The sequence below is a fragment of the Cannabis sativa genome, chromosome 9, assembly GCF_029168945.1.
Source record: "Cannabis sativa cultivar Pink pepper isolate KNU-18-1 chromosome 9, ASM2916894v1, whole genome shotgun sequence".
NCBI lineage: Eukaryota > Viridiplantae > Streptophyta > Magnoliopsida > Rosales > Cannabaceae > Cannabis > Cannabis sativa.
Window position 1 is genome coordinate 30,099,909 of NC_083609.1, and position 24,544 is coordinate 30,124,452.

The 24,544-nt window shown below is 34.1% G+C and overlaps 2 protein-coding genes across 2 annotated transcripts; one reads left to right on the plus strand and one right to left on the minus strand.

Annotated features, from left to right (window-relative positions):
- Window positions 1-7,860: 7,860 nt before the first annotated feature.
- LOC133031351 (uncharacterized) lies at window positions 7,861-8,673 on the plus strand. The gene has a single exon (XM_061104836.1). The coding sequence runs from the start codon at window positions 7,861-7,863 to the stop codon at window positions 8,671-8,673; it is 813 nt and encodes a 270-aa protein (XP_060960819.1).
- Window positions 8,674-9,870: 1,197 nt separating this feature from the next.
- On the minus strand, window positions 9,871-13,098 carry LOC115723821 (uncharacterized). Its single transcript, XM_030653290.2, has 3 exons — window positions 13,090-13,098; window positions 10,848-11,708; window positions 9,871-10,767 (listed from the first exon to the last, which is right to left on the minus strand). The coding sequence occupies exons 1-3, from the start codon at window positions 13,096-13,098 to the stop codon at window positions 10,279-10,281; spliced, it is 1,359 nt and encodes a 452-aa protein (XP_030509150.2). The 3' UTR covers window positions 9,871-10,278.
- Window positions 13,099-24,544: the final 11,446 nt, after the last annotated feature.

Here is a 24,544-nt window from a genome sequence, read left to right on the forward strand (position 1 = left end):
TACGACAGCTATACTGGTGAAGAACTTTCTTAGACAGACAAGTTCTTTAGCAGCTTCGGCTGCAGCTATGTATTCAGCTTCCATAGTTGAGTCCGATATAGCGGTTTGTTTAGCACTTCTCCAAACCACTGCTCCACCCCCCAAGAGTAAACACCATCGCAGATGTAGATTTCCTGTCTTCAAGACTTGCTTGGAAATCTGAATCAGTGTAGCCTATGGGATTTAAAGCACCACCCTTGTAGACTAACACAAGATTCCTTGTACTCTTCAAGTATTTCAGAATATACTTAACTACATTCCAATGTTCATGTCCTGGATTAGACTGATACCTGCTCACGATTCCAACAGCATAACAGATGTCAGGTCTAGTGCATAACATTGCATACATTAGACTTTCAGCTGCAGAGGCATAGGGAATTTTTGCCATGTCCTCTATCTCTTGAGGATTAGTCGGAGACTGTTCCTTAGATAGACGAATACCATATCTAGAAGGCATGTTTGCCCCATTGGTATTGTTCATGGAGAATCTCTCTAAGACTTTGTCTATGTAAGTCGTTTGAGAGAGAGCAAGTGATCTGTTCTTCTGGTTTCCGATAATCTGAATACCAAGAACATAGGCTGCTTCACCCAAATCTTTCATATCGAATTGAGTGTTGAGACATTCCTTGATGTGAGTCATTTTCTTGACATTGTTTCCAATGATCAAAATGTCATCAACATAAAGGACCAGGAATACTACTATTTGGTCTTCCTTGAGTTGGTAAACACAAGGTTCATCTTCATTCTGAAGAAAGTCGTAGGTCTTGATGATTTCATCAAACCTTTTGTTCCATGAGAAGCTTGCTTAAGTCCATAGATAGACCTTTTTAATTTGCAAACTTTCTTTTCCTGCCCAGGAAGAACATAACCTTCAGGTTGCTCCATATAGATGGTTTCTTCAAGTACCCCATTAAGGAGGCAGTCTTGACATCCATTTTCCAGATTTCATAATCGAAAGCAGCAGCTATGGAGAGAAGAATTCGGATGGATTTGAGCATGGCAACAGGACTAAAAGTTTCCTCATAGTCCACGCCTTCTCTTTGGGTATAACCCTTGGCTACAAGTCTAGCTTTAAAAGTTTCGACTTCGCCTCCAGCTACTCTTTTCTTCTTGTAAACCCACTTGCATCCTATCGGATGATAGTCGTCAAGTGCGTCTACATATTCCCAGACTTTGTTCTTTTTCATGGAATCCATTTCTGAATCCATGCCGGCTGACCATCGTTTCCGTTGCGGACTAGCCATTGCCTGTTTATAGGTTAATGGATCATCTTCAATACCGTCACCTACGACCATATTGATTTCACCATCCAAGCCATAACGAGCAGGTTTTGTTGAAACCCTCCCACTACGACGAGGTACGGTGATCTTCTGAACAGAAACTTTAGTAGTAGATTTCTCAGTTGGTTCAACTGAGGGAGTGGGATTGTCTTCTTCACGAGTGGAAGAGGACGGAACATTGGAAGGACTTATATCTGAAAGCATTTCCTCCAACACTACTTTACTTTGTGATTTGAAATTCTTAATATATTCATCTTCAAGGAAAGTGGCGTTTGTAGAAACAAACACTTTATCATCCTTGCGACTATAAGTCCACCCCTAGTCTCTTTAGAATTACCGACAAACATGCAAACTTCAGTTCGTGACTCAAGTTTGCCGTCTTTCTTTCTTAAGACATGAGCAGGGCACCCCCAGATTCTGTAATGGCGTAAACTAGGTGTACGACCAATCCAGAGTTCTAAAGGTGTCTTAGGGATTGATTTAGATGGAACAACATTTAAAATATCGGTTGCCATCTGAATTGCATATCCCTAGAAGGACGTAGGTAGAGTTGAAAAACTAAGCATGGACCTAACCATTTCCAAAAGCATGTGATTCCGTCTTTCTGCAACTCCATTTTGCTGTGGAGTGCTAGGGGCGGTTAATTGGGATTCAATTCCAAGTTCAATTAAATGATCTTTGAACTGCATATCCATATATTCTCCACCCCTATCAGTTCGCAAGATCTTTAATGATTTACCTAATTGGTTTTGGGCCAAAGCATGAAATTCTTGAAACTTTGCAAATATTTCAGATTTCTTATGCATAAGGTAAATATGTCCATATCTAGAGTAATCGTCAATGAAAGTGACAAAGTACTCATAACCACCTCGGGCTTTGACATTCAAAGGTCCGCAGACATCGGAATGCACTAACCCTAGGGGTTGTTTGGCACGCTCTCCCTTTGCAGAGAAAGAACGTTTGGTCATCTTTCCATCTAGGCAAGATTAGCAAACAGGTAATTCACCTAAGACGACATTTTTCAATGGACCGTCTTTGGTTAGCCTGTTTAGTCTGTCAAAGCCAATGTGACCCAAACGTAAATGCCATAGATATGTTTCATTATCATCAACGATCTTTTGCTTTTTGTGGTTTCTAGGTTTAGCTACTTTAAACAGTTCGTTATGTAGGGCAAATGGTGTTTCTGGTCTAAGAACATAAAGCCCCTGTTCCATGGATGCAACACAAATCTGAATGTCATTTCGAGAAATGGTAGAGCCAGAACTCGAAAAATCTAATTTGTATTGTTGCAATTGTAAGCATGAAACCGAAACCAAGTTTCTACTGAAATTTGGAATGTATAAGACATTGTCTAATTCCAAAATTCTGTTTTGAAACTTGAGTTTGGCTTTTCCTCTAGCTCTAACCGAAACCATTTCGCCATTACCAACTTTGAGTTTCAACTCTCCGGATTTCAAATAATTCCAATTCTCAAGCAATTGCAATGAACAACTTACATGGTTTGTAGACCCAGAATCAAGAATCCAAATGGATTTATCATTCTCTAACATACATGATTCGAAGACTAAAGCATTACTGCTTATTCGTTTGTTAATTGTTGTTCTTGCTAGTTCATTTTGTTGTGAAGTATAACTTGAGGAAGTGGAATCACTTTCTCTTATCTTCCAACTAAGCTTGAAGTAGTAGGATTTATGGAGTTATGAACTATTTGCTCTTCAGAGTGAACAATTCCCAGCTTACCTGCTTTCTGGAATTTAAAGTCCATCATGAGCATATGTGAAGTATTACTCTGACAAGGAGTTTATAACTTTAAGTTCAATTGCTAAGATATTAACTAGGAGTGGAATGGGAAGGGGATTATAGACACTACAACACATCAATAAAACAGAAGTAAGGTTTTGGTTCAAAATTCATACACAAGTTCAGAAAATAACAAGTAATGATATATGTTATAGAAATACTAAATTTAACATAGTTTATTTTCTAAGGTTTCCAACATAATGAAATACAGTGTCCCGGTAGGCGAGAGTCAAAGATAACATTAGTTGAATAGAGTTATCAGCTCATCTAAAATTAAACATTTTAGCAACCTTTTATTCGATCAAAATGAGAATCCAACGTTGTCCCGGTAGGCGAGAGTCAAGGTTATTCTCATTTTATGAGCTTCCACCATTGTTTCATGTTTTATGAGTTTAGCTCTAAGTAGTCACCGTAGGGGAGAGTCTAAATAGAGACGAAAACTCACAAAACACTTATCAACTGAAATCTTACGGTGTTAAAAGTGTTCAACGAATAACCATCCATAGGGGGACGAAGTCTAACGTCTCGAGGTTATATTGAAAAAGTTTAACTATTGTAAGACCAACAATGGAGATCGAATATCTTTTGATTAAAAGCTCATTATTTAAAAAAATATATATATGTATTTTGTATAATCATAATATTCGATATTATAATAATGAAAAATTACAAATTAAAGTTGGTTTAAATAAAAAATTAACTTCAATTAATTTTCATTTATTATTTAATTCGAAAAATAAATTCGAATAAATATCGAACAAGTTCCATAATATAATAATGAAAAATTACAAATCAAAGTTGGTTTAAATAAAAAATCAACTTTAATTAATTTTCAATTATTATTTAAATTAGAATATTTAAATGGAACAAATTTGAAAATATTTGTTCAAGTTATTTTAGAAGAATCTAAAAAACCAACTTAAATATCTTTCAAATCAGATTTAATTAAATTAAAATTAAGTTGTAACCACTTAATTTGAAGATATTTCATTTTAAGTTAATATTCGAAAAGATATTAACCTAAAAAATATCTAAAATATTCCATTTTAAGTTAATATTCGAAAAGATATTAACTTAAAAAATATCTAAACAATCTTAATAACCAATGCCTAAAATTCCTCAACTTAATTTTGAAATTTTAAATCCAAAAGATATTCAGATTTAAGTTGGTTAGTTGTAGATAACTAAATATCAACTTAAGTAGGAATATTTAATGAAAAATTTAAATTAAGCTTCAGAAAGAATCTAGATGGTTATAATTCTATATTTAATTAAATACAAGAAAATACATATAGTTTAGCTTAGAATATAAAATTCTTTAAACTATGGTTTTCTTAAATTAATTTCAAAATAAATGAAATTAATTATGTTGCTAATCAATTTTAATTAGGTTAAACTAGTGTAATTGACCTAGTACAGTCATTCAAATCAGGCAAATGGGCCTTCACAATTGGGGTGGTTCATGTGAGGGGGTGCTGGGTTCAGTATGTCGTACCCACTTCTATGGCTCCCAACTCTCACACAAAGCCCAAAAGAGAGGAATTTAACCTTAAAATGAACAACTGTTATTAATTGAATAAGCCCAAAACTAAATGGGCCTAAATAAAATCTATCAAGAACTGTGATAATTTATTTAGCAACATTAACCTATATGCATCTATAATGAAATGGGAAATTTGAATTTCCATGCTTAATAAACTCATAAATTGGTCCCCTAAACTAATACTATGCATAATTAGTTATATGTGACACTTTTTGTATTTTCACCATAATACCCTCCTCACCTACATCTACCCACTCCAACCCTTTTTCTCATCAATTCAACAAACAAGAATTCCCCACCCGAAAGCTTCCACAACCACCAAAATTTTTTTTCTTCTCTTCACTCATCACTAAAAGCTACAACCTTCCACACTACAAGCCACCACACTAATCCACCACATTAGAAGCTAGAACACATAGAACACATACAAGCTCCATCAATGGGTAAGTATTTAATTTTTTTTTAAAAAAAAATCTTGTTTGTTGTTGTCATATTTAATTAAGAATGTTGTGTTTGATGATTGATCTGTGGCTTGTTGCTGTTATTTTGCTATTTTTTCTGTTATAATTTTTGCTGCATGTGAAAACTGGAATTTTGTTGTTTTTCTGCATTTTTTTTCGTCGGGCCCGATGGTGTTCGATGTTGGCCCGATGGGTGGCCCGATGTGGGAAAATTTTGTTGGCAGGGGCGAAGACCCGATGGTCCGATGGTCCATCACTGGGTCCGATGTTCGGACCCCCATCGGGTCCGATGGTTTTTATTTTTTTTTTAATTTTTATAATTTTTTGGAACCCGGGTCCGATGGTCCCCATATGGGTCCGATGGTCGGACCATCGGACCCCATAGGACCCAATTTTTTTTGAATTTTTTTATTTTTATTTTAAATTTTTTAATATAAGGTCCGATCGGTGGGGTCCGATGGTCGGACCAATCGGACCCTACGGGATTTTTTTTTTAATTTATTTTATATTGATTTATTATTTGTGTTATTAATATTTTTTTATTAATAATTATTAGTTATTAATTATTATTTTAGTTAATGTTTTAAGAATTAATTTGTTTTTTTTATTTATTTTATTAACTATCAATTATGAATTATTATTAATTATTGTTATATTTTTTATGGTTTGAGTAATAATTATTAATTATATTTTATTATCAATTAATAATTATTTTTTAATAATTAATTATTTTTTTATTATGAATTATTAATTATTAATTTATTATGAATTATGAATTATTATGAATTATTATTTTATTATCAATTAATTATTATTATTTTGTTATTAATGATTAATTAAGATTTTTTTCGGTGAGATTTTTGTTGTAAATTATAACTGTGTTTTTTTAAATGTATGTGACAGGTTCAACTGTTAATGTGTGTGTTATGTATAATGGTGTTTGGGAGTTTGATGGTAAAGATTGGGTTTATAAACGGGGCGACAATTTGACATTTGACATTGATCCGAACCTAAGCTACTCAGGTTTGGTTGATGTTTTGTACGAAGAACTGGATGTCGACAAAGTGGAGTATGACTTGAAATTGGAAGTACATTACAAGTACAAGAAAGGCTTTGAGTATCGCCCTGAAGTTATTGGAAATGATAAGCGTGCAAGGTACTTTTTATCTACACTTGCGAAGAAGCCAGATGAATTTACTCCTTTGTTTGTGACTTTGTTAAAGAAGAATGTTTGCGTCGATCCTAGTCCCACACCAAGTTCTGTTAAGGATAACCGTAGCGAGGTTGGGAGTTTTGTTCCAGAAACAAATCCAGAGGTGTTGGTTGCAGATGTATTACCTGAATTAAACAATATCATGCCGAGTGCTGATATTGTAGCACAAATGTCGTTCATCGATGGTTTTTTAATGGTCCAGACCCTGAATGTTATGTTGAGGGCAATGATGGCGTAAGAGACGACCAAGGTACAGAGGACCCTGCTGCTGTACCTTTGAACTTGACTCCACTATCGTACCAAATACCACCGAGGCCACCGACACGGAAAAGAATGCCCCGTAGAGAAAATTGCCAAACACCTGGTACTAGTAGTAGTCGTCCAGGCGAAACCAGTCATGCTAGAGGAACTACTGACAGTACAGGTCCTAATAATGGTAGAGAGACCAATGATATTAGTGGTCCTACTGATGCTCAAGGTACCAATGTGACTGGATGGAGCGATCCATTTTCTTCTTCGACAAGTTACGGTAAATTCAAGGAGAAAATGTATACAAGAGAAGACATCGAGGATCATAGTCATTATATATCTACGGATGGCACACCAGGCGGGGAGTTACATGTGGGAAAGTTTTTTAGAGACATAGAGCATTTAAAGATGGTTGTTGGCCTATATGCAATGAAGAAAGGGTTTGACTACTACGTTAGGAAGTCCGGTACTGATATTTAGTACGTCACATGTAAGGATACAGATTGTGGGTGGAGATTAAGAGCGAAGAAGAACGTACTTTCTAACATGTTTGAGGTGAGTACATTTCATAATGTACATACATGTTCCCTTGATCTTCGAGGATAAGATAATCGTCAAGCATCACCTGTAATAGTTGCCCATCTAATTGAGGATAAGTTCGCAACTGACAGCTCGGATCAGTTGCCCTCTGATATAAGAAAAAGTATGCACAAGGATTACGGGATCCAAATGAGTTACGAAAAGGCATGGAGGTGCAGAGAGAAGGCACTACACCTAGCTCGGGGTACACCTGAAGATTCGTACTCGAAATTACCTAGTTACTTGCACATGCTACAGTTGCGGAATTCAGGTACCATCACGGATTTTGTGGTAGAAGATGGTCGCTTCAAGTATTGTTTCTTCTCTCTGGGTCCTTCTATTCGGGGGTTTAGGTTTTGTCGACCTGTTGTATGCGTTGATGGGTCTTTCTTGAAGACTAGGTATGGTGGGTAAATGTTGTGTGCAGTGGCTTTGGATGCAGGGAGTCATATCTTTCCGATAGCTTTTGCTATAGTTGACAGTGAAAACCACAATTCCTGGACCTATTTTATGAGAAAATTGAAAGAAACGATTGGTGATGTTGATAACTTAGCTTTTGTTTCGGATAGGCATCAAAGCATTGTTCGTGCTTTGGATATCGTGTTCCCTGATGCACACCACGGTGCATGCTACCACCACATTATTATGAACGTCAACCACAAGTTCAAGACTGACGTCTTCACGAATCACATTTACATGTGTGCCTACACGTATTCAAGATCAGAGTTTCACAGAGAATTTGAGAACATTCGGGCCATGAATCCAGCGGTTGCACAATATCTTGAGGAAATTGGATTTGAAAAATGGGTCCGGTCGTACTTTCCAGGGGTACGTTACAATGTAATGACGAGCAACTGGGCTGAGAGCTTCAACAACACAACTAAGGATGCAAGAGGCTTCCCAATTACTACTGTTGTAGCATTCCTGAGGTCCAAAGTCCAGAAGTGGTTTGCTTCACGAAAAGAAAAAGCTAACAAGTGGACGAAACCCCTAGCACCAGAAATGGAGGAGGACTTGACATTGCATTTTGAAAAAGGTCGGTATTTGAACGTTGACTCATGCGGGCCTTACACGTTGCAGGTTCACCCTGGAGGAACAGTTATGACCTGTGGCGTAGTGGACTTGCAGAAACATACTTGCACTTGCGGCTTGTTCCAGTGCATGAAGTTTCCTTGTCCTCGTGCATGTGCTGCATCTCAGGAGCGAAGTATTAGCGCGTACACACTATGCTCGCCATATTACATGACTGAATATTGGAGGAGGACATATGAAGGAACAATTATGCCAGTTGGTGACGAGGATGATTGGGAATTGCCTGATGACATCAAGAACATGACAGTTGGAGTGCCTGTTGAGAAGCAACCAATAGGGCGACCCAAGAAGCAAAAGGTTGGAAGAATTAAGAACAACCGAACTGCTTGTAACGGTGAAAGGATTATCAAATCACGAAATTGTAGCAAGTGCGGTGCCAAGGGGCACAACAGAAGCACTTGCAACTACCGAGGTTAAAAATGTTATTTTAGTTTATTTGTATCGTGATGTGTTGGACTATTATGTATTGTTATTGAATTAATGTTGGACTATTTTAAATATTCGAATTTGTGATATTTTATGTTTACATAATTATTATAATTTGTTGCATGAAAGAAAGGCGTAAAATGTGTATGAACTCTTAAAAAACATAAACATACCAATAAAAAAAACTAGTTACATTGTTATCTTAATAAATACCAAATAAAAAACACATTTGTTCATGCTAAATTCTGGTAAAACAAATCTACACACCACCGCTCTCTAAATTTCTTCATATTCTCATCGTGCACATTATCAAACGTAGTCTCCAGCATACTATGCTCGATGTGCTCTATCACGTACATCCCGCGATTCTGCATTGTATGAGACAATAAAAAGTAAATAAATAAAAGTATGCAAATTAAATTCAAGTTAAATAACAAAAAAATCAATTGTAATTAAGTTACCTTGTCTTTGTCTGTGGAACAACGGCCCGATCCATGACTTTTGAAGTGAAATTTCTGACCTGGCTCTCTGAGGCGGTAAGTTGAGGCACGAGGATCATGTCATGAGTCTCGAATAGGCCAGCTCGTTAAAGAAGCAAATTTGGTAGTAATTTTTCCCACATTGCCAGGTGACGCTTCAATTCGTTCGGGGAAATCGATCCGAGGCTCGAGTCAAATATGTTCAACAACCAATGATCCAGATCTACCTCTAGTGCCACCCAATGATTTGCTCCATCGAAGTAGAGGGCCATATATATTCTCTCCTTGTTCTTCCAACTGGCCAAGAATTGACTTTCATCCCCTCGAACTAAATCTAATATGCTCTCGTCCCACTGATAGTTAGCTTGCTCATCACCCGCAGCTTCCCACCGAGCAATAACTCCTGCTGGGAAAATACACGGCATGATGACACATCTATTTGGGTAGGCCTCGGGTTAAAAGTGTTGGCCCCTCCTCATCAAATGGAATGCCGCATTTAAATGCTAAAACATGAAAATTAAATATGTCAGAGATTAAATAAAAAAGAGTTAGATAAAGTCTTTAAAAGCAAAAGCAGTAAAAAAGTCTTAAAAACTTACATCGTTCCCAAGCCAAAACTTCAGAGTATGCAGTTCGAGGAACCAAGACGAATGGTATCGACCGGTGAAGCACTCTCTCGGGTAATTGTTCCCAATCTGGCCGAGTACCCAATTATGAAAAGTCTTGAGCAGCTTCCGATCAACCACTCTAAGTGGGTCCGCATTCACGAGTGTCAAAGTAGCCCTAGCCTTCTTCTTCATTTCAGTGTACTCAGCGAACCACCTAGGCCGCCTTCTCTTCCTCCGGTTCTCCATGACTTCTGGAGCTGTCTCTAACACCTGCACCTCAGAATCCTGAGTATCCCCAATGCTGGTGATATTCGTCTTCTCAGGTGTACAGAACATGTCATCATCATCCGGTTGGTAATCATTTGGGAGAATGAAGTCATCTTCCGGTGTCCGAGCCTCCTCTTCCGGTTGTGGCTGTGGCTGTGGCTGTGAATCTGCTGCCGGCCTTCCAGGATCTTGCAAGAGCGTCATTATGGTCTTCAACTGATCCATAATCGATGTTTGTCCTCTTAGCAGAGCGGCCTGCCCCCTCTCCACAGTCTCCAACCTTGCCAAAATGGCAGGGTATACTGGATCGCGAGCCTCCGAGGTGCTGGGAATAGAAGCTGACGGGGGAACAAGAGGACCCTGTGACGCTGCAAGTGGGTCAACACCACACTGATCTGGAACTGAAGATGCAGATGGGTCAACACCAGACCCATCAGGAACTGAAGCTGGAGATGGGTCAACACCAGACCCATCTGGAACTGCAGGCGGTGCACGTGGAGGAGACGGTGGAGGTGGTGTAGAGTCTTTAAATATTCGGGCTGCCTCCGCTCGTTCTTCCAATGTGGAGGCAAGCTTTCGGCCTGGCTTCGCAAAGCATCCTGTGTTGGTTGCCCATCCTCACCCAACACAAGTTCCTCCAAGTCAACAAATAACGGAGGCTGACCCCCGGTTATGTAACTCACAAACTCAATCTCGTTCGGCCGAGGACATAACATGGAGTACACTGTCAACTGAAAAATATAACAAATATATTAATATAATATATGGAAATTAACATGAATTCAACATATATAAAGCGTAACAAACTTACATTTTTAGTAAATAATCTGGTCACTTCATCCTTCCCGAGTGTAGTGTTCGGCTTACTCTCCCAGTTGACCATTCTCGGAAAGCGATGCGACCTCCTCACTGCATACTCGTTGCCCAGCTGTAATATGGCCTCGTATGCCCAATACTGCAACGCTGCAGCATAGCCGTAGGCTGAGTATTTTGCCTCCTTCTGAGTGACTCCCTTCTCAATCTTTTTCAACATCTTATTCTTCACATCCAAGTAATCCTTGTTACAAGTTTCCATCAGCTTGGTGTAAGAAATCTTTCCCCAGGGGTACTCGTAGAAGAATGGAAGGTTATCAACCATTCTTATCACAAAAGGAGGAACGACAGTCTTCTCCTCCTTACCAGTGAGGACGCCCATAACAAACAAGGCCATCCCCAACTTGTAGACATCATCAGCTTCTGTGCAGCTCTCAAAAACTCTGCACAGTTGGCCGAAGGTGATCGAAGCACTACCGTTGAAATATTCCAGAATCAACCGGTCAGAGCTTCCATTTTGTTTGATGTCTTCCTCAGTAGGGCCGGGCAACAAGTTTAACCCGGTGACCAAGCCGAACTCCACCCTCCCAAATCTGCATCTCTTCCTTCCCACATAGAAATGCACCTCGTCCGGCTTGTCAGATTTTATTTTGTGAAGCATCAACTGATGAAAAAATGCTCCAGAAAATTGTATGGGCGCTCTCTCGAAATTTTTTTTGAAAGGGGATTCCCTCACCCTGTCCAATAGGTTGAATTCTTCAAATTTATCCTTAATCTTCAGGTAGTAGTAACTACCCCCGCGCCATGTGACACGGCCAGTGTAATGGTCCGACACTGGAATTATAAGATGTGCAGTTCCCTGAAAAAAAAAAAACAACAACGATAAATAATTAATAATAAAACCATAACCAATAATGAATAAAACAATAAAAAATAAAACAATAATTCATAATTAATAATTAATAATTAAACAATAATCAATAAAACAATAAAAATTAAAAAAAATAATTAATAATTTAAAACAATAAATCATAAGTAATAAAACAATAAAAGATAAAAAAATAATTAATAATTAATAAAACAATAATTAATTATTAATAAAACAATAAAACAATAACTACAAATTATTAAAACAATAAAAAATAATACAATAATTAATAATAAAACAATAATTAATAAAACAATAAAAAAAACAATAATATAACAATAATTAATAATTAATAAAACAATAAAAAATAATACAATAATTAATCATTAATAATAAAACAATAATCAATAAATAATAAAATTAATAAGACAATAAAATATAATACAATAATTTATAATTAATAAAGAAAATAAAAAATAATACATTAATTAATAACTAACAATGAACAATAATTAATAAATAATAATGAAACAATAATTAATAATTAATAAAATACAATAATTAATAAAACAATAAAAATTAATACAAAAATTAATAATTAATAATAAAACAATAATTAATAAATAATAAAAATTAATAATTAATAATTAATAATTAGTAAAAAAAAATAATAATTCATAAAACAATACAAATTAATACAATAATTAATAATAAAACATTAATTAATAAAAAACAATAATCAATAAAAAAAAATAAAAAATAATACAATAATTAATTAATAATAAAACAAAATACAATAATTAATTATTAATAATAAAACAATAATTAATTAAACAATACTTAATAAATCAATACAAATAAAATAATACATAACACAATAACTAAATCATTAATATTAAAAAAAAACGAAAAAAAAAACAATCGGGACCGATGGGTCCGATTGGCCCGATAGGGTACCCATCGGACCCATCGGTCCAATCGGACCCATCGGTCCAAACCTTTCTGTGTAACACACTCCCACACCAGCATCGGACCCCCTATAATCGACCCATCGGACCCGAGCCAAAGGACCATCGGACCCATCGGTCCAAACCGTCCTCTAACAAACCCCACCCAGCCATCGGACCCCTATAATCGACCCATCGGACCCGAGCCAAAGGACCCATCGGACCATCGGACCGAACATCGATCCGATCATCTTCCCCAAATCCGAATCCATCCCATTTTCACCATTTTCACAGTCCATTTTCACGAATCCGATAACCATTATCACAACAAAATTCTTAAATCTAACCAATAATATTTCACAAACAATTCCAAACAAAATAAATCTTTAAACCCTTTCTAAAAAACAAAAAAAAAAACCACATACCTTTGACATGGTCGGGGTTGAGCGTTCGGTCGGGGTTCAGAGTTGGTCGGGGTTGAGCATTCGGCCGGGGTTCAGTTCGACGACGGAGTGCTCGGGGTCGGGGTCGGGGTTGAGCGTTGGTTCGTTGGGGTTCCGTGGCTGAGATGGCTGCATTTTTTGAAAGGGGGTTCGGCTGAGAGAGATGAAGAAAGAGGAAGAGAGAGGCTGATTCTTTCAAATGAGGGGGGTAGTTTAGGAAAATTGGAAAAATGGTCATACATGGCCAATTTTAATAACTTTGCATTTAGGAAAAAAATTATAGGTAATAGTAAGTATATTAATTCAAATTTCCCAATGAAATTAAACACATAGGCTCACACAGGCACACTTTGGATGGGTCATATCATGTTGCTAGGTCATACACAGATGAAAGAACATTGTAAATATACCTCTAACAAATTATTAACTTGACCAAGGGAGCCATTGTTGGAAATTATTTTACCAGGATCTTAGATCTACTCACAAGTATGTTTATTAACACCCTAAATATGAACTTTCTAAAACGATGAAATTAAACACATATAAAGTTTAGGAAACCTTACATTGGGTGCAGCCGAATATAATGACTCCTTCCGTTCAGATATCTAGCCCTTGATTCCTTTCTGTAGCAGAGCATTATCAATATCTGAACCTGGATCTCTTTCTCTGAATCTTTGATGCTGAAACTCCTTTTGCTGAAAGTCTTTCTTCACGATCTTCCTCACTATGATTGAGGTATCACTTGCTGTGTGTGGGCACTACTCTAATCACTAAGATTTCGAAATTCAAGAGGAAGAGAGAGAGAGAGAGAGAGAGAGAGAGAGTGGGTTCAGCCAAAGATAGGGAGAGAGAAGGCTCAGGTTTTTCTCTGAAGGAAAAGTAGAAAATTTTAAGTGTAATTTTCCTGAAGCCTTCACTATCTATTTATAGCATTCCACTAGGGTTAGGTTTGAATTATTTGGCATTAAAATAATGAAAATATCAGTTTAAATTTCCTACAAAAGTGGCTGGCCCTATACTAGTGGATTTGGGCCTCACTTTTTGCAATTTTGCAGTTTTACCTTTTCTGCATCTGATTTTCTCAAAAACGCCAATTTTCTAATTCAACCATTTAAATGCCAATTCTAACTATTTAATAACTATAAATAATTATTAAATAATATTGTCATTTATCATATTTATTAATTGAACCATACAAAGTATCATAATTAACAAATATGCCCCTAAAACTCTTTCTTTACAATTTCACCCTTACTTAGTGAAAAATTCACAAATAGACATAGTCTAATTTGAGAATTATAATTGATTAATCAAAACCAATTACATGAGTCTTACAAGCAATATTATGGGTCTATATAACCGAGCTTCCAATAAGTAGATCAAGAATTTAGCACTAAAATTCACTAACTTATTCATTCTTCGTTGAATCCACGCATAGAACTTAGAATTGCACTCTCAGTATATAGAATGCTCTATATGTTCCACCATATAGACACATCATTAGTTATCCATTGTTATAATCTTAATGTGATCAATGATCCTCTATATGAATGATCTACACTGTAAAGGGATTAAATTACCTTACACCCTACAATGTATTTTATCCTTAAAACACTTGACCCCGTATAAATGATATTTCAGCTTATGTGAAATGAGTACTCCACCATTTATGTTCGTTTGGTCAAGCTCGAAGGAGATCATCCTTTGCTTACTATTCGCTAGATAGAAGCTATAGATTCCATGTTTATGCTAGCGCTCCCACTCAATTGCACTACCGTGTTCCCAAAATGTACGTATCACCCTAACCTAAAAGTAGGCTTAACTAACAAATCAAAGAACACGAATAGCCTTTCAAGATTGAGCCTAATCATAACAGGGTTAAGAACATTTGATCTAGGATCAACTAGGCGATATTGACTTGAATAGATATTACGGTAAGTTTAATAAATCTAAGTCAAAGTTCAATATCGGTCCCTTCCGATGCATAATCCATGCATCCAACCTGAGCTTTACTTTAACCAATGCTCTGGAAAGAACATAGCACTTCTCCAAATGCAAGTAAACTCTGTTGTAGATTATCATATCAGTAAAACCCTATGTCTGATAAATCTAGGAAACTTTATTCACATAGTCATGTTTACTTTCCAATGTGTTGACGGCACAATAAACAGGATCAAGTATGTGAAAAGGGTTTCAGATGAATTTATACATTATGTACATATAATCATGAAATAAATCATGTGAACCATGCAACATTAAATGTTATTTCTGATCTATATTAATAAGTAAATCTGATTATATTGAAATGAGTTTTATTTAGGGCATAAAACCCAACAGCCATCAGATCATTAGATCTGGCAAAAAGTAATCATGGTTATTTGCAATCAAGTAATAATAGGTTTTGAAAACTTACACACAAGCTAAAACACATACTCCTGCAACAAGGTTAGTTGGATAGTTGGATGTAGGATTTATTTAATTTTAAATTAAATAATTAATTTCGAAAATAATTAATTAAATAAAAAAATAATTTTCGAAAATTAAAAAAAATTTGAAAATTCGAAATTTAAAAAAAATTTAAAATTAAACCTACAATTTTGAAAAATTAGGTTTTAACCAACCTAAATATCATTTCAAAATTTTCTAACTACTTTTAAAAATTAAATGTTATTTTATAAATAAAAATTAAATAAAAAATTAAAAAAGATAAATGAATATCTTTTCAGATTTTAAATGTAATTTAAATAAATAAAATAACAAAATTTAAAAGTTAGCAAAATATTTTACACCTTTTTAAAATTACATGATTATAGTTATCTTATTTTAAATTTAAATAAGGTCAAATTATTAAAAAAAAAATTAATTTAAAATATTCTAAATCTGACCTTAAATTTAAAAATAAGATAAGATAGAATCAAATTTTAAAATATAATAGATTATTAAGCAAAAAAGATGGATACTAACTATTTTCAAATTCAAATTACACTAATATCTTGAATTAAATTTAAAAAATATTAAATTAATTCAAAATGATAATTAGAATTGAATTAGGAATAGTAATAGTATAAATACAGAACTACACAAAAAATTGGAAGTTAATTCCATGAAAAACGAAGAAAAACAAAAAAATTGTGAGCTGTACGGACATTTTTCGCGATCGCAGGAAAATTTCAGCACAACTCCGTTTTTTTTCGAATCTTCAAAATATCATAACTAATTCAAATTAAATCGAAATTGAGTTCTGTAAAAAAGTAACTTGCTTAATTTTTTCCATACTATCCAATAAAAATAATTATAGAAATAGATATTCAATTATTTTTAACGATAATTCATAAACACCAATCAATCATCAAATAACACTCAAGACAACATGATAGCATCCAAAAACAAACAAACAATCGTTTTAAAGTCCAAATTTCTTGCAAGTAAATCAATTACCATGGCTCTGAGGCCAGCTTTTGGAATTTATTTTACAAGGATCTTAGATCTACTCACAAGTATGTTTATTAACATCCTAAATAAGAACTTTCTAAAACGATAAATTAAACACATATAAAGTTTAAGAAACCTTACATTGGGTGCAGCGGAATTAAATGACTCCTTCCGTTTAGATCTCTAACCCTTGCATCCTTTCTGTCGCAGAGTATTATCAAGATCTGAACCTGGATCTCTTTCTCTGAATCCTTGATGCTGAATCTCCTTTGCTGATGATCTTTCTTCACGATCTTCCTCACTATGAATGAGGTATTGCTTGTTGTGTGTGGGCACTACTCTAATCACTAGGGTAAGTTCAAAATATGAAGGAAGAAGAGAGAGAGAGTGGCGGCCAAGGAAGAGAGAGAAGGCTCAGGTTTTTCTGATTCAGAAGTGTAATTTTCCTGAAACCTTCACTATCTATCTATAGCATTCCACTAGCGTTAGGTTTGAATTATTTGGCATTAAAATAATGAAAATATCAGCTTAAAAAGCCTACAAAAGTGGTCGGCCATGGCTTGGTGGATTTGGGCCTTGCTTTTTGTAATTTTGCAATTTTAACACTTTTGTATCTGATTTTCTCAAAAATGCCAATTTCCTAATTCAACCATTTAAATGCCAATTCTAACTATTTAATAACTATAAATAATTATTAAATAATATTGTCATTTATCATATTTATTAATTGAGCCAGACAAAGTATCATAATTAACAAATATGCCCCTATTAACTCTTTCTTTACAATTTCGCCCTTACTTAGTGAAAATTTCACAAATAGACATAGTCTAATTTGTGAATTATAATTGATTAATCAAAACCAATTACATGAGCCTTACAAACAATATTATCTCAACTACTGCGGGGACCATGGGTCTATATAACCGAGCTTCCAATAAGTAGATCAAGAATTTAGCACTAAAATTCACTAACTTATTAATTCTTCGTTGAATCCACGCATAGAACTTAGAATTGCACTCTCAGTATATAGAATGCTCTATATGTTCCACCATATAGACACATCATTAGTTATTCATTGTTATAATCCTAATTGGATCAATGATCCTCTATATGAATGATCTACACTGTAAAGGGATTAGATTACCGTAACACCCTACTATGTATTTTATCCTTAAAACACTTGACCCCGTATAAATGATATTTCAGCTTATGTGAAATGAGTACTCCACCATTTATTTTCGTTTGGTCAAGCTCGAAGGAGATCATCCTTTGCTTACTATTCGCCAGATAGAAGCTATAGATTCCATGTTTATGCTAGCGCTCCCACTCAATTGCACTACCGTGTTCCCAAAATGTACGTATCACCCTGACCTAAAAGTAGGCTTAACTAACAAATCAAAGAACACGAATAGCCTTTCAAGATTGAGCCTAATCATAACAGGATTAAGAACATTTGATCTAGGATCAACTTGGTGATATTGACTTGAATAGATTTTACGGTAAGTTTAATTAAATCTAAGTCAAAGTTCAATATCGGTCCCTTCTGATACATACTCCATCCATCCAACCTGAGCTTTACTTTAACCAATGTTCTGGAAAGAACATAGCATTTCTCCAAATGCAAGTAAACTCTTATTGTAGATTATCATATCAGTAAAACCCTGTGTCTGATAAACCTAGGAAACTTTATTCACATAGTCATGTTTACTTTCCAATGTGATGACAGCACAATAAACATGATCAAGTATGTGAAAAGGGTTTAAGTTGAATTTATAAATCAAATAGACAAGCAATTGACAAAGTGAACCAAAACATACACAAATGAATGAAAAATACTTCTGTTTCTTTATTGATGTTGAATAAAATAGATTACATTGAAATGGAGTTTTATTTAGGGCATAAAACCTAACATCCATAGCTTCTATCTGTCGAATAGTAAGTAAAGGATGATCTCCTTCGAGCTTGACCAAACGAAAATAAATGGTGGAGTACTCATTTCACATAAGCTGAAATATCATTTATATGGGGTCAAGTGTTTTAAGGATAAAATACATAGTAGGGTGTAACGGTAATCTAATCCCTTTACAGTGTAGATCATTCATATAGAGGATCATAGATCAAATTAGGATTATAACAATGGATAACTAATGATGTGTCTATATGGTGGAACATATAGAGCATTCTATATACTGAGAGTGCAATTCTAAGTTCTATGCGTGGATTCAACGAAGAATTAATAAGTCAGTGAATTTAAGTAATAAATTCTTGATCTACTTATTGGAAGCTCGGTTATATAGACCCATGGTCCCCCCACTAGTTGAGATAATATTACTTGTAAGACTCATATAATTGGTTTTGATTAATCAATTATAATTCTCAAATTAGACTATGTCTATTTGTGAATTTTTCACTAAGTAAGGGCGAAATTGTAAAGAAAGAGTTAATAGGGGCATATTTGTTAATTATGATACTTTGTATGGTTCAATTAATAAATATGATAAATGACAATATTATTTAATAATTATTTATAGTTATTAAATAGTTAGAATTGGCATTTGAATGGTTGAATTAGAAAATTTTCAGTTTTGAGAAAATCAGATACAAAAGTGATAAAACTGCAAAATTGCAAAAAGTGAGGCCCAAATCCATACTGCCATGGCCGGCCACTTTTATAGAAATTATCCTCTGATATTTTCATTCTTTTAATGCCAAATAATTCAAACCTAACCCTAGTGGAATGCTATAAATAGATAGTGAAGGCTTCAGGAAAATTACACTTTTAATTCAGAAAAACCTGAGCCTTCTCTCTCTATGTCTGGCCCCCCACTCTCTCTCTCTCTTCTTCCTTAAGATTTCGAAATACTTAGTGATTAGAGTAGTGCCCACACACAGCAAGTGATACCTCAATCATAGTGAGGAAGATCGTGAAGAAAGACTTTCAGCAAGAAGGAGTTTCAGCACTAAAGAATCAGAGAAAGAGATCCAGGTTCAAATCTTAATAATACTCTGCGACAGAAAGGATACAAGGGTTAGAGATCTTAACGGAAGGAGTCATATTATTTTTCTGCACCCAATGTAAGATTTACTAAACTTTAATGTGTTTATTTCATCGTTTTAGAAAGTTCATATTTAGGTTGTTAATCAACATACTTGTGAGTAGATCTAAGATCCTGGTAAAATAATTTCCAACAACTTGCCTCAGAGCCATGGTAATTGATTTTCTTGCAAGAAATTTGGACTTAAAACGATTGTTTGATGTTTTGGATGGTATCATGTTGTTTTAAGTGTTGTTTGATGATTGATTGATGTTTGTGAATTTTCGTAAAAAATAATTGAATATCTATTTCTGGAATTATTTTTTATTGGATAGTATGGATAAAATTAAGCAATTTACTTTTTTACAGAACTCAATTTCGATTTAATTTGAATTAGTTATGATTTTTTGAAGTTTCGAAAAATATCAGAGTCGTGCAACTACACACGCGCGCGCGCACAAGGCTTGTCCCTCGGACAGCACGCGCGCGAACAAAGATTTTGTCTGAATTCCTAGCGTCCGGGCGCGGAATAGGCTGCATGCAGCCTCCTGCGCCAGCATCCCTCGCCCATGCACTCTCTAATGCGCGCGCGGACAGTATGCTTGGCATACTGTCCGTACAACTCGCAATTTTTTTCGTTTTTCTTTGATTTTTCATGCTATTTCATGGATTTAACTTCCAATTTTTTGTGTAGTTTTGTATTTAGACATTTACTATTCCTATTTCAATTCTAAATATCATAATTAAATTAATTAATATTTTTTTTAATTTAATTCATGATATTAGTGTAATTTGAATTTGAAAATAGTAAATATCTATCTTTTTGCTTAATTATCTATCTTATTTTTAAATTTGATTATATCTTATCTTATTTTTAAATTTAAGGTCAGATATTAAATTTTTTTAAAATTAAATATTTTTTAAATAATTTGACCTTATTTAAATTTAAAATAAGATAACTATAATCATCTAATTTTAAATAGATGTAAGATATTTTGCTAACTTTTAAATTTTGTTATTTTATTTATTTAAATTAAATCATAAAATCTGAAAAAGATATTTATTTATCTTTTTTAATTTTTATTTAATTTTTATTTATAAAATAACATTAAATTTTAAAAGTAGTTAGCAAATTTTGAAATGATATTTAGGTTAGTTGAAACCTAATTTTTTAAAATTGTAGGTTTAATTTTAAATATTATTTTATTAATTTCGAAAATATTTAATCTTTATTTATTTTATTATTTTTCGAAAATAAATTTTTTTTATTTAATTAATTTTTCGAAATTATTTATTGAAAATTAAATAAATCCTACATCCAACTATCGAGCTAACCTTGTTGCAGGAGTATGTGTTTTTTAGCTTGTTTGTAAGTTTTTTGAAACCTATTATTGCTTGATTGCAAATAGCCATGGTTAACTTGTTGACAGATCCAATGATCTGATTTTAACTCATGGCTCCCTTGGTCAAGTAAATAATTTGTAACATGTATATTTACAATCTTCTTTCATCTGTGTATGACCTAGCAATATGATAGGATCCATCCAAATTGTGTGCCTGTGTGAGCCTATGTGTTTAATTTTATTATAGATGCATATAGGTTGTTGTTGCTAAATAAAATATCATAGTTCTTTATAGATTTTATTTGGGCCCATTTAGTTTTGGGCCTATTCAATTAATACAGTTGTTCATTTTAAGGTTAAATTCCTCTCTTTTGGGCCTTTATGAGAGTTGGGAGCCATAGAATTGGGTACGACATACTGAACCCAGCACCCCCTCACATGAACCACCCCAATTGTGAAGGCCCATTTGTCTGATTTGAATAACTGTACTAGGTTAATTAAATTAGTTTAACCTAATAAAATTTATTAGCAACATAATTAATTTCATTTATTTTGAAATTAATTTAAGAAAACAATAGTTTAAATAATTTTATATTCTAAGATAAACTATATGTATTTTCTTGTATTTAATTAAATATAGAATTGTAACCATCTAGATTCTTTCTGAAGCTTAATTTAAATTTTTTATTAAATATTCCTATTTAAGTTGATATTTAGTTATCTATAACCAACCAGCTTAAATCTGAATATCTTTTGGATTTAAAATTTTAAAATTAAGTTGAGGAATTTTAGGCATTGGTTATTAAGATTCTATAGATATTTTTTAAGCTGATATTTTTTCAAATATTAACTTAAAATGGAATATTTTCAAATTAAGTGGTTACAACTTAAATTTAATTTAATTAAATCTAATTTGAAAGATGTTTAAGTTGATTTTTTAGATTCTTCTAAAAACAACTTAAACAAGATTTTTTCAAATTTGTTCCATTATATTCGAATTTATTTTTCAAATTTAAATAATAAATGAAATTTAACTAAAGTTGATTTTTTATTTAAACCAACTTTAATTTGTAATTTTTCATTATTATAATATGGAACTTGTTCCATTTTTATTCGAATTTATTTTTCGAATTTAAATAATAATTGAAATTTAATTAAAGTTGATTTTTTATTTAAACCAACTTTAATTTGTAATTTTTCATTATTATAATATGGAACTGATGATTAAATAAAATACATATATTTTTTAAATAATGAGCTTTAATCAAAAAGATATTCGATCTCCATTGTTGGTCTTACAAAAGTTAAATTTTTTCAATATAACCTCGAGACGCTAGACTTCGTCCCCCTATGGATGGTTATTCGTTGAAAACTTTTAACACCGTAAGATTTCATTTGATAAGTGTTTTGTGAGTTTTCGTCTCTATTAGACTCTCCCCTACGGTGACTACTTAGAGATAAACTCATAAAACATGAAACAATGGTGGAAGCTCATAAAATGAGAATAACCTTGACTCTCGCCTACCGGGACAACGTTGCATTCTCATTTTGATCGAATTAAAGGTTGCTAAAATGTTTTATTTTAGATGAGCTGACTACTCTATTCAACTAGTGTTATCTTTGACTCTTGCCTACCGGGACACTGTATTTCATTATGTTGGAAACTTTGGAAAATAAACTATGTTAGATTTAGTATTTTTATAACATATGTGATTATTTGTTATTTTCTGAACTTGTGTATGAATTTGAACCATAACCTTACTTCTGTTTTATTGATGTGTTGTAGTGCCAATAACCCTCATTCCATTCCACTCCTAGTTAATATCTTAGCAATTGAACTTGAAGTTATAAACTCCTTGTCAGAGTAATACTTCACATATGCTCATGATGGACATTAAATTCCAAAAAGCAGATAAGCTGGGAATTGTTCACTCTAAAGAGCAAATAGTTCATAACTCCATAAATCCTACTACTTCAAGCTTAGTTGAGAAGATAAGAGAAAGTGATTCCACTTCCTCAAGTTATACTTCACAACAAAATAAACCAGCAAGAACAACTATTAACAAACGAATAAGAAGTGATGCCTTAGTCTTCGAATCATGTGTGTTAGAGAATGATAAATCCATTTGGATTCTTGATTCTGGGTCTACAAACCATGTAAGTTGTTCATTGCAATTGCTTGAGAATCAAAATTATTTGAAATCTGGAGAGTTGAAACTTAAGGTTGGTAATGGCGAAATGGTTTCGGTTAGAGCTAGAGGAAAAGCCAAACTCAAGTTTCAAAATAGAATTTTGGAATTAGACAATGTCTTATACATTCCAAATTTCAGTAGAAACTTGGTTTCTGTTTCATGCTTACAATTGCAACAATACAAATTAGATTTTTTGAGTTCTGGTTCTACCATTTCTCGAAATGACATTCAGATTTGTGTTGTATCCATGTAACAGGGGCTTTATGTTCTTAGACCAGAAACACCATTTGCCCTACATAACGAACTTTTTAAAGTAGCTAAACCTAGAAACCACAAAAAGCAAAAGATCGTTGATGATAATGAAACATATCTATGGCATTTACGTTTAGGTCATATAGGCTTTGATAGACTCAATAGGCTAACCAAAGACGGTCCATTGAAAAATGTCGTCTTAGGTGAATTGCCAGTATGCGAGTCCTGCCGGGAAGGAAAAATGACTAAACGTTCTTTCTCTGCAAAGGGAGAGCGTGCCAAACAACCCCTAGGGTTAGTGCATTCCGATGTCTGCGGACCTTTGAATGTAAAAGCCCGAGGTGGTTATGAGTACTTTGTCACTTTTATTGACGATTACTCTAGATATGGACATATTTACCTTATGCATAAGAAATCTGAAACATTTGCAAAGTTTCTGGAATTTCACGCATTGGCTCAAAACCAATTAGGTAAAACATTAAAGATCTTGCGAACTGATAGGGGTGGAGAGTATATGGATATGCAGTTCAAAGATCATTTAATTGAACTTGGAATTGAATCCCAATTAACCGCCCCTAGCACTCCACAGCAAAATGGAGTTGCAGAAAGACGGAATCGCACGCTTTTGGAAATGGTTAGGTCCATGCTTAGTTTTTCAACTCTACCTACGTCCTTCTGAGGATATGCATTTCAGATGGCAACCGACATTTTAAATGTTGTTCCATCTAAATTATCAATCCCTAAGACACCTTTAGAACTATGAATTGGTCGTACACCTAGTTTACGCCATTACAGAATCTGGGGGTGCCCTGCTCATGTCTTAAGAAAGAAAGACGACAAACTTGAGTCACGAACTGAAGTTTGCATGTTTGTCAGTAATTCTAAAGAGACTAGGGGTGGACTATTTTATAGTCGCAAGGATGATAAAGTGTTTGTTTCCACAAACGCCACTTTCCTTGAAGATGACTATATTAAGAATTTCAAATCACAAAGTAAAGTAGTGTTGGAGGAAATGCTTTCAAATATAACTCCTTCCAATGTTCCGTCCTCTTCCACTCGTGAAGAGGACAAGCCCACTCCCTCAGTCGAACCAACTGAGAGAACTACTGCTAAAGTTCCTGTTGAGAAGATCACCGCTCCTCGTCGTAGTGGGAGGGTTTCAACAAAACCAGCTCGTAATGGC

Excerpts from the sequence above, each read along its gene's own strand:
- LOC133031351 (XM_061104836.1), top strand. The coding sequence starts at position 7,861 with ATGTGTGCCTACACGTATTCAAGATCAGAGTTTCACAGAGAATTTGAG.
- LOC115723821 (XM_030653290.2), bottom strand. Across the intron at positions 10,768-10,847 it reads CCAGATTATTTACTAAAAAT|TTGACAGTGTACTCCATGTT; the intron begins GTAAGTTTGTTA and ends TATATTTTTCAG.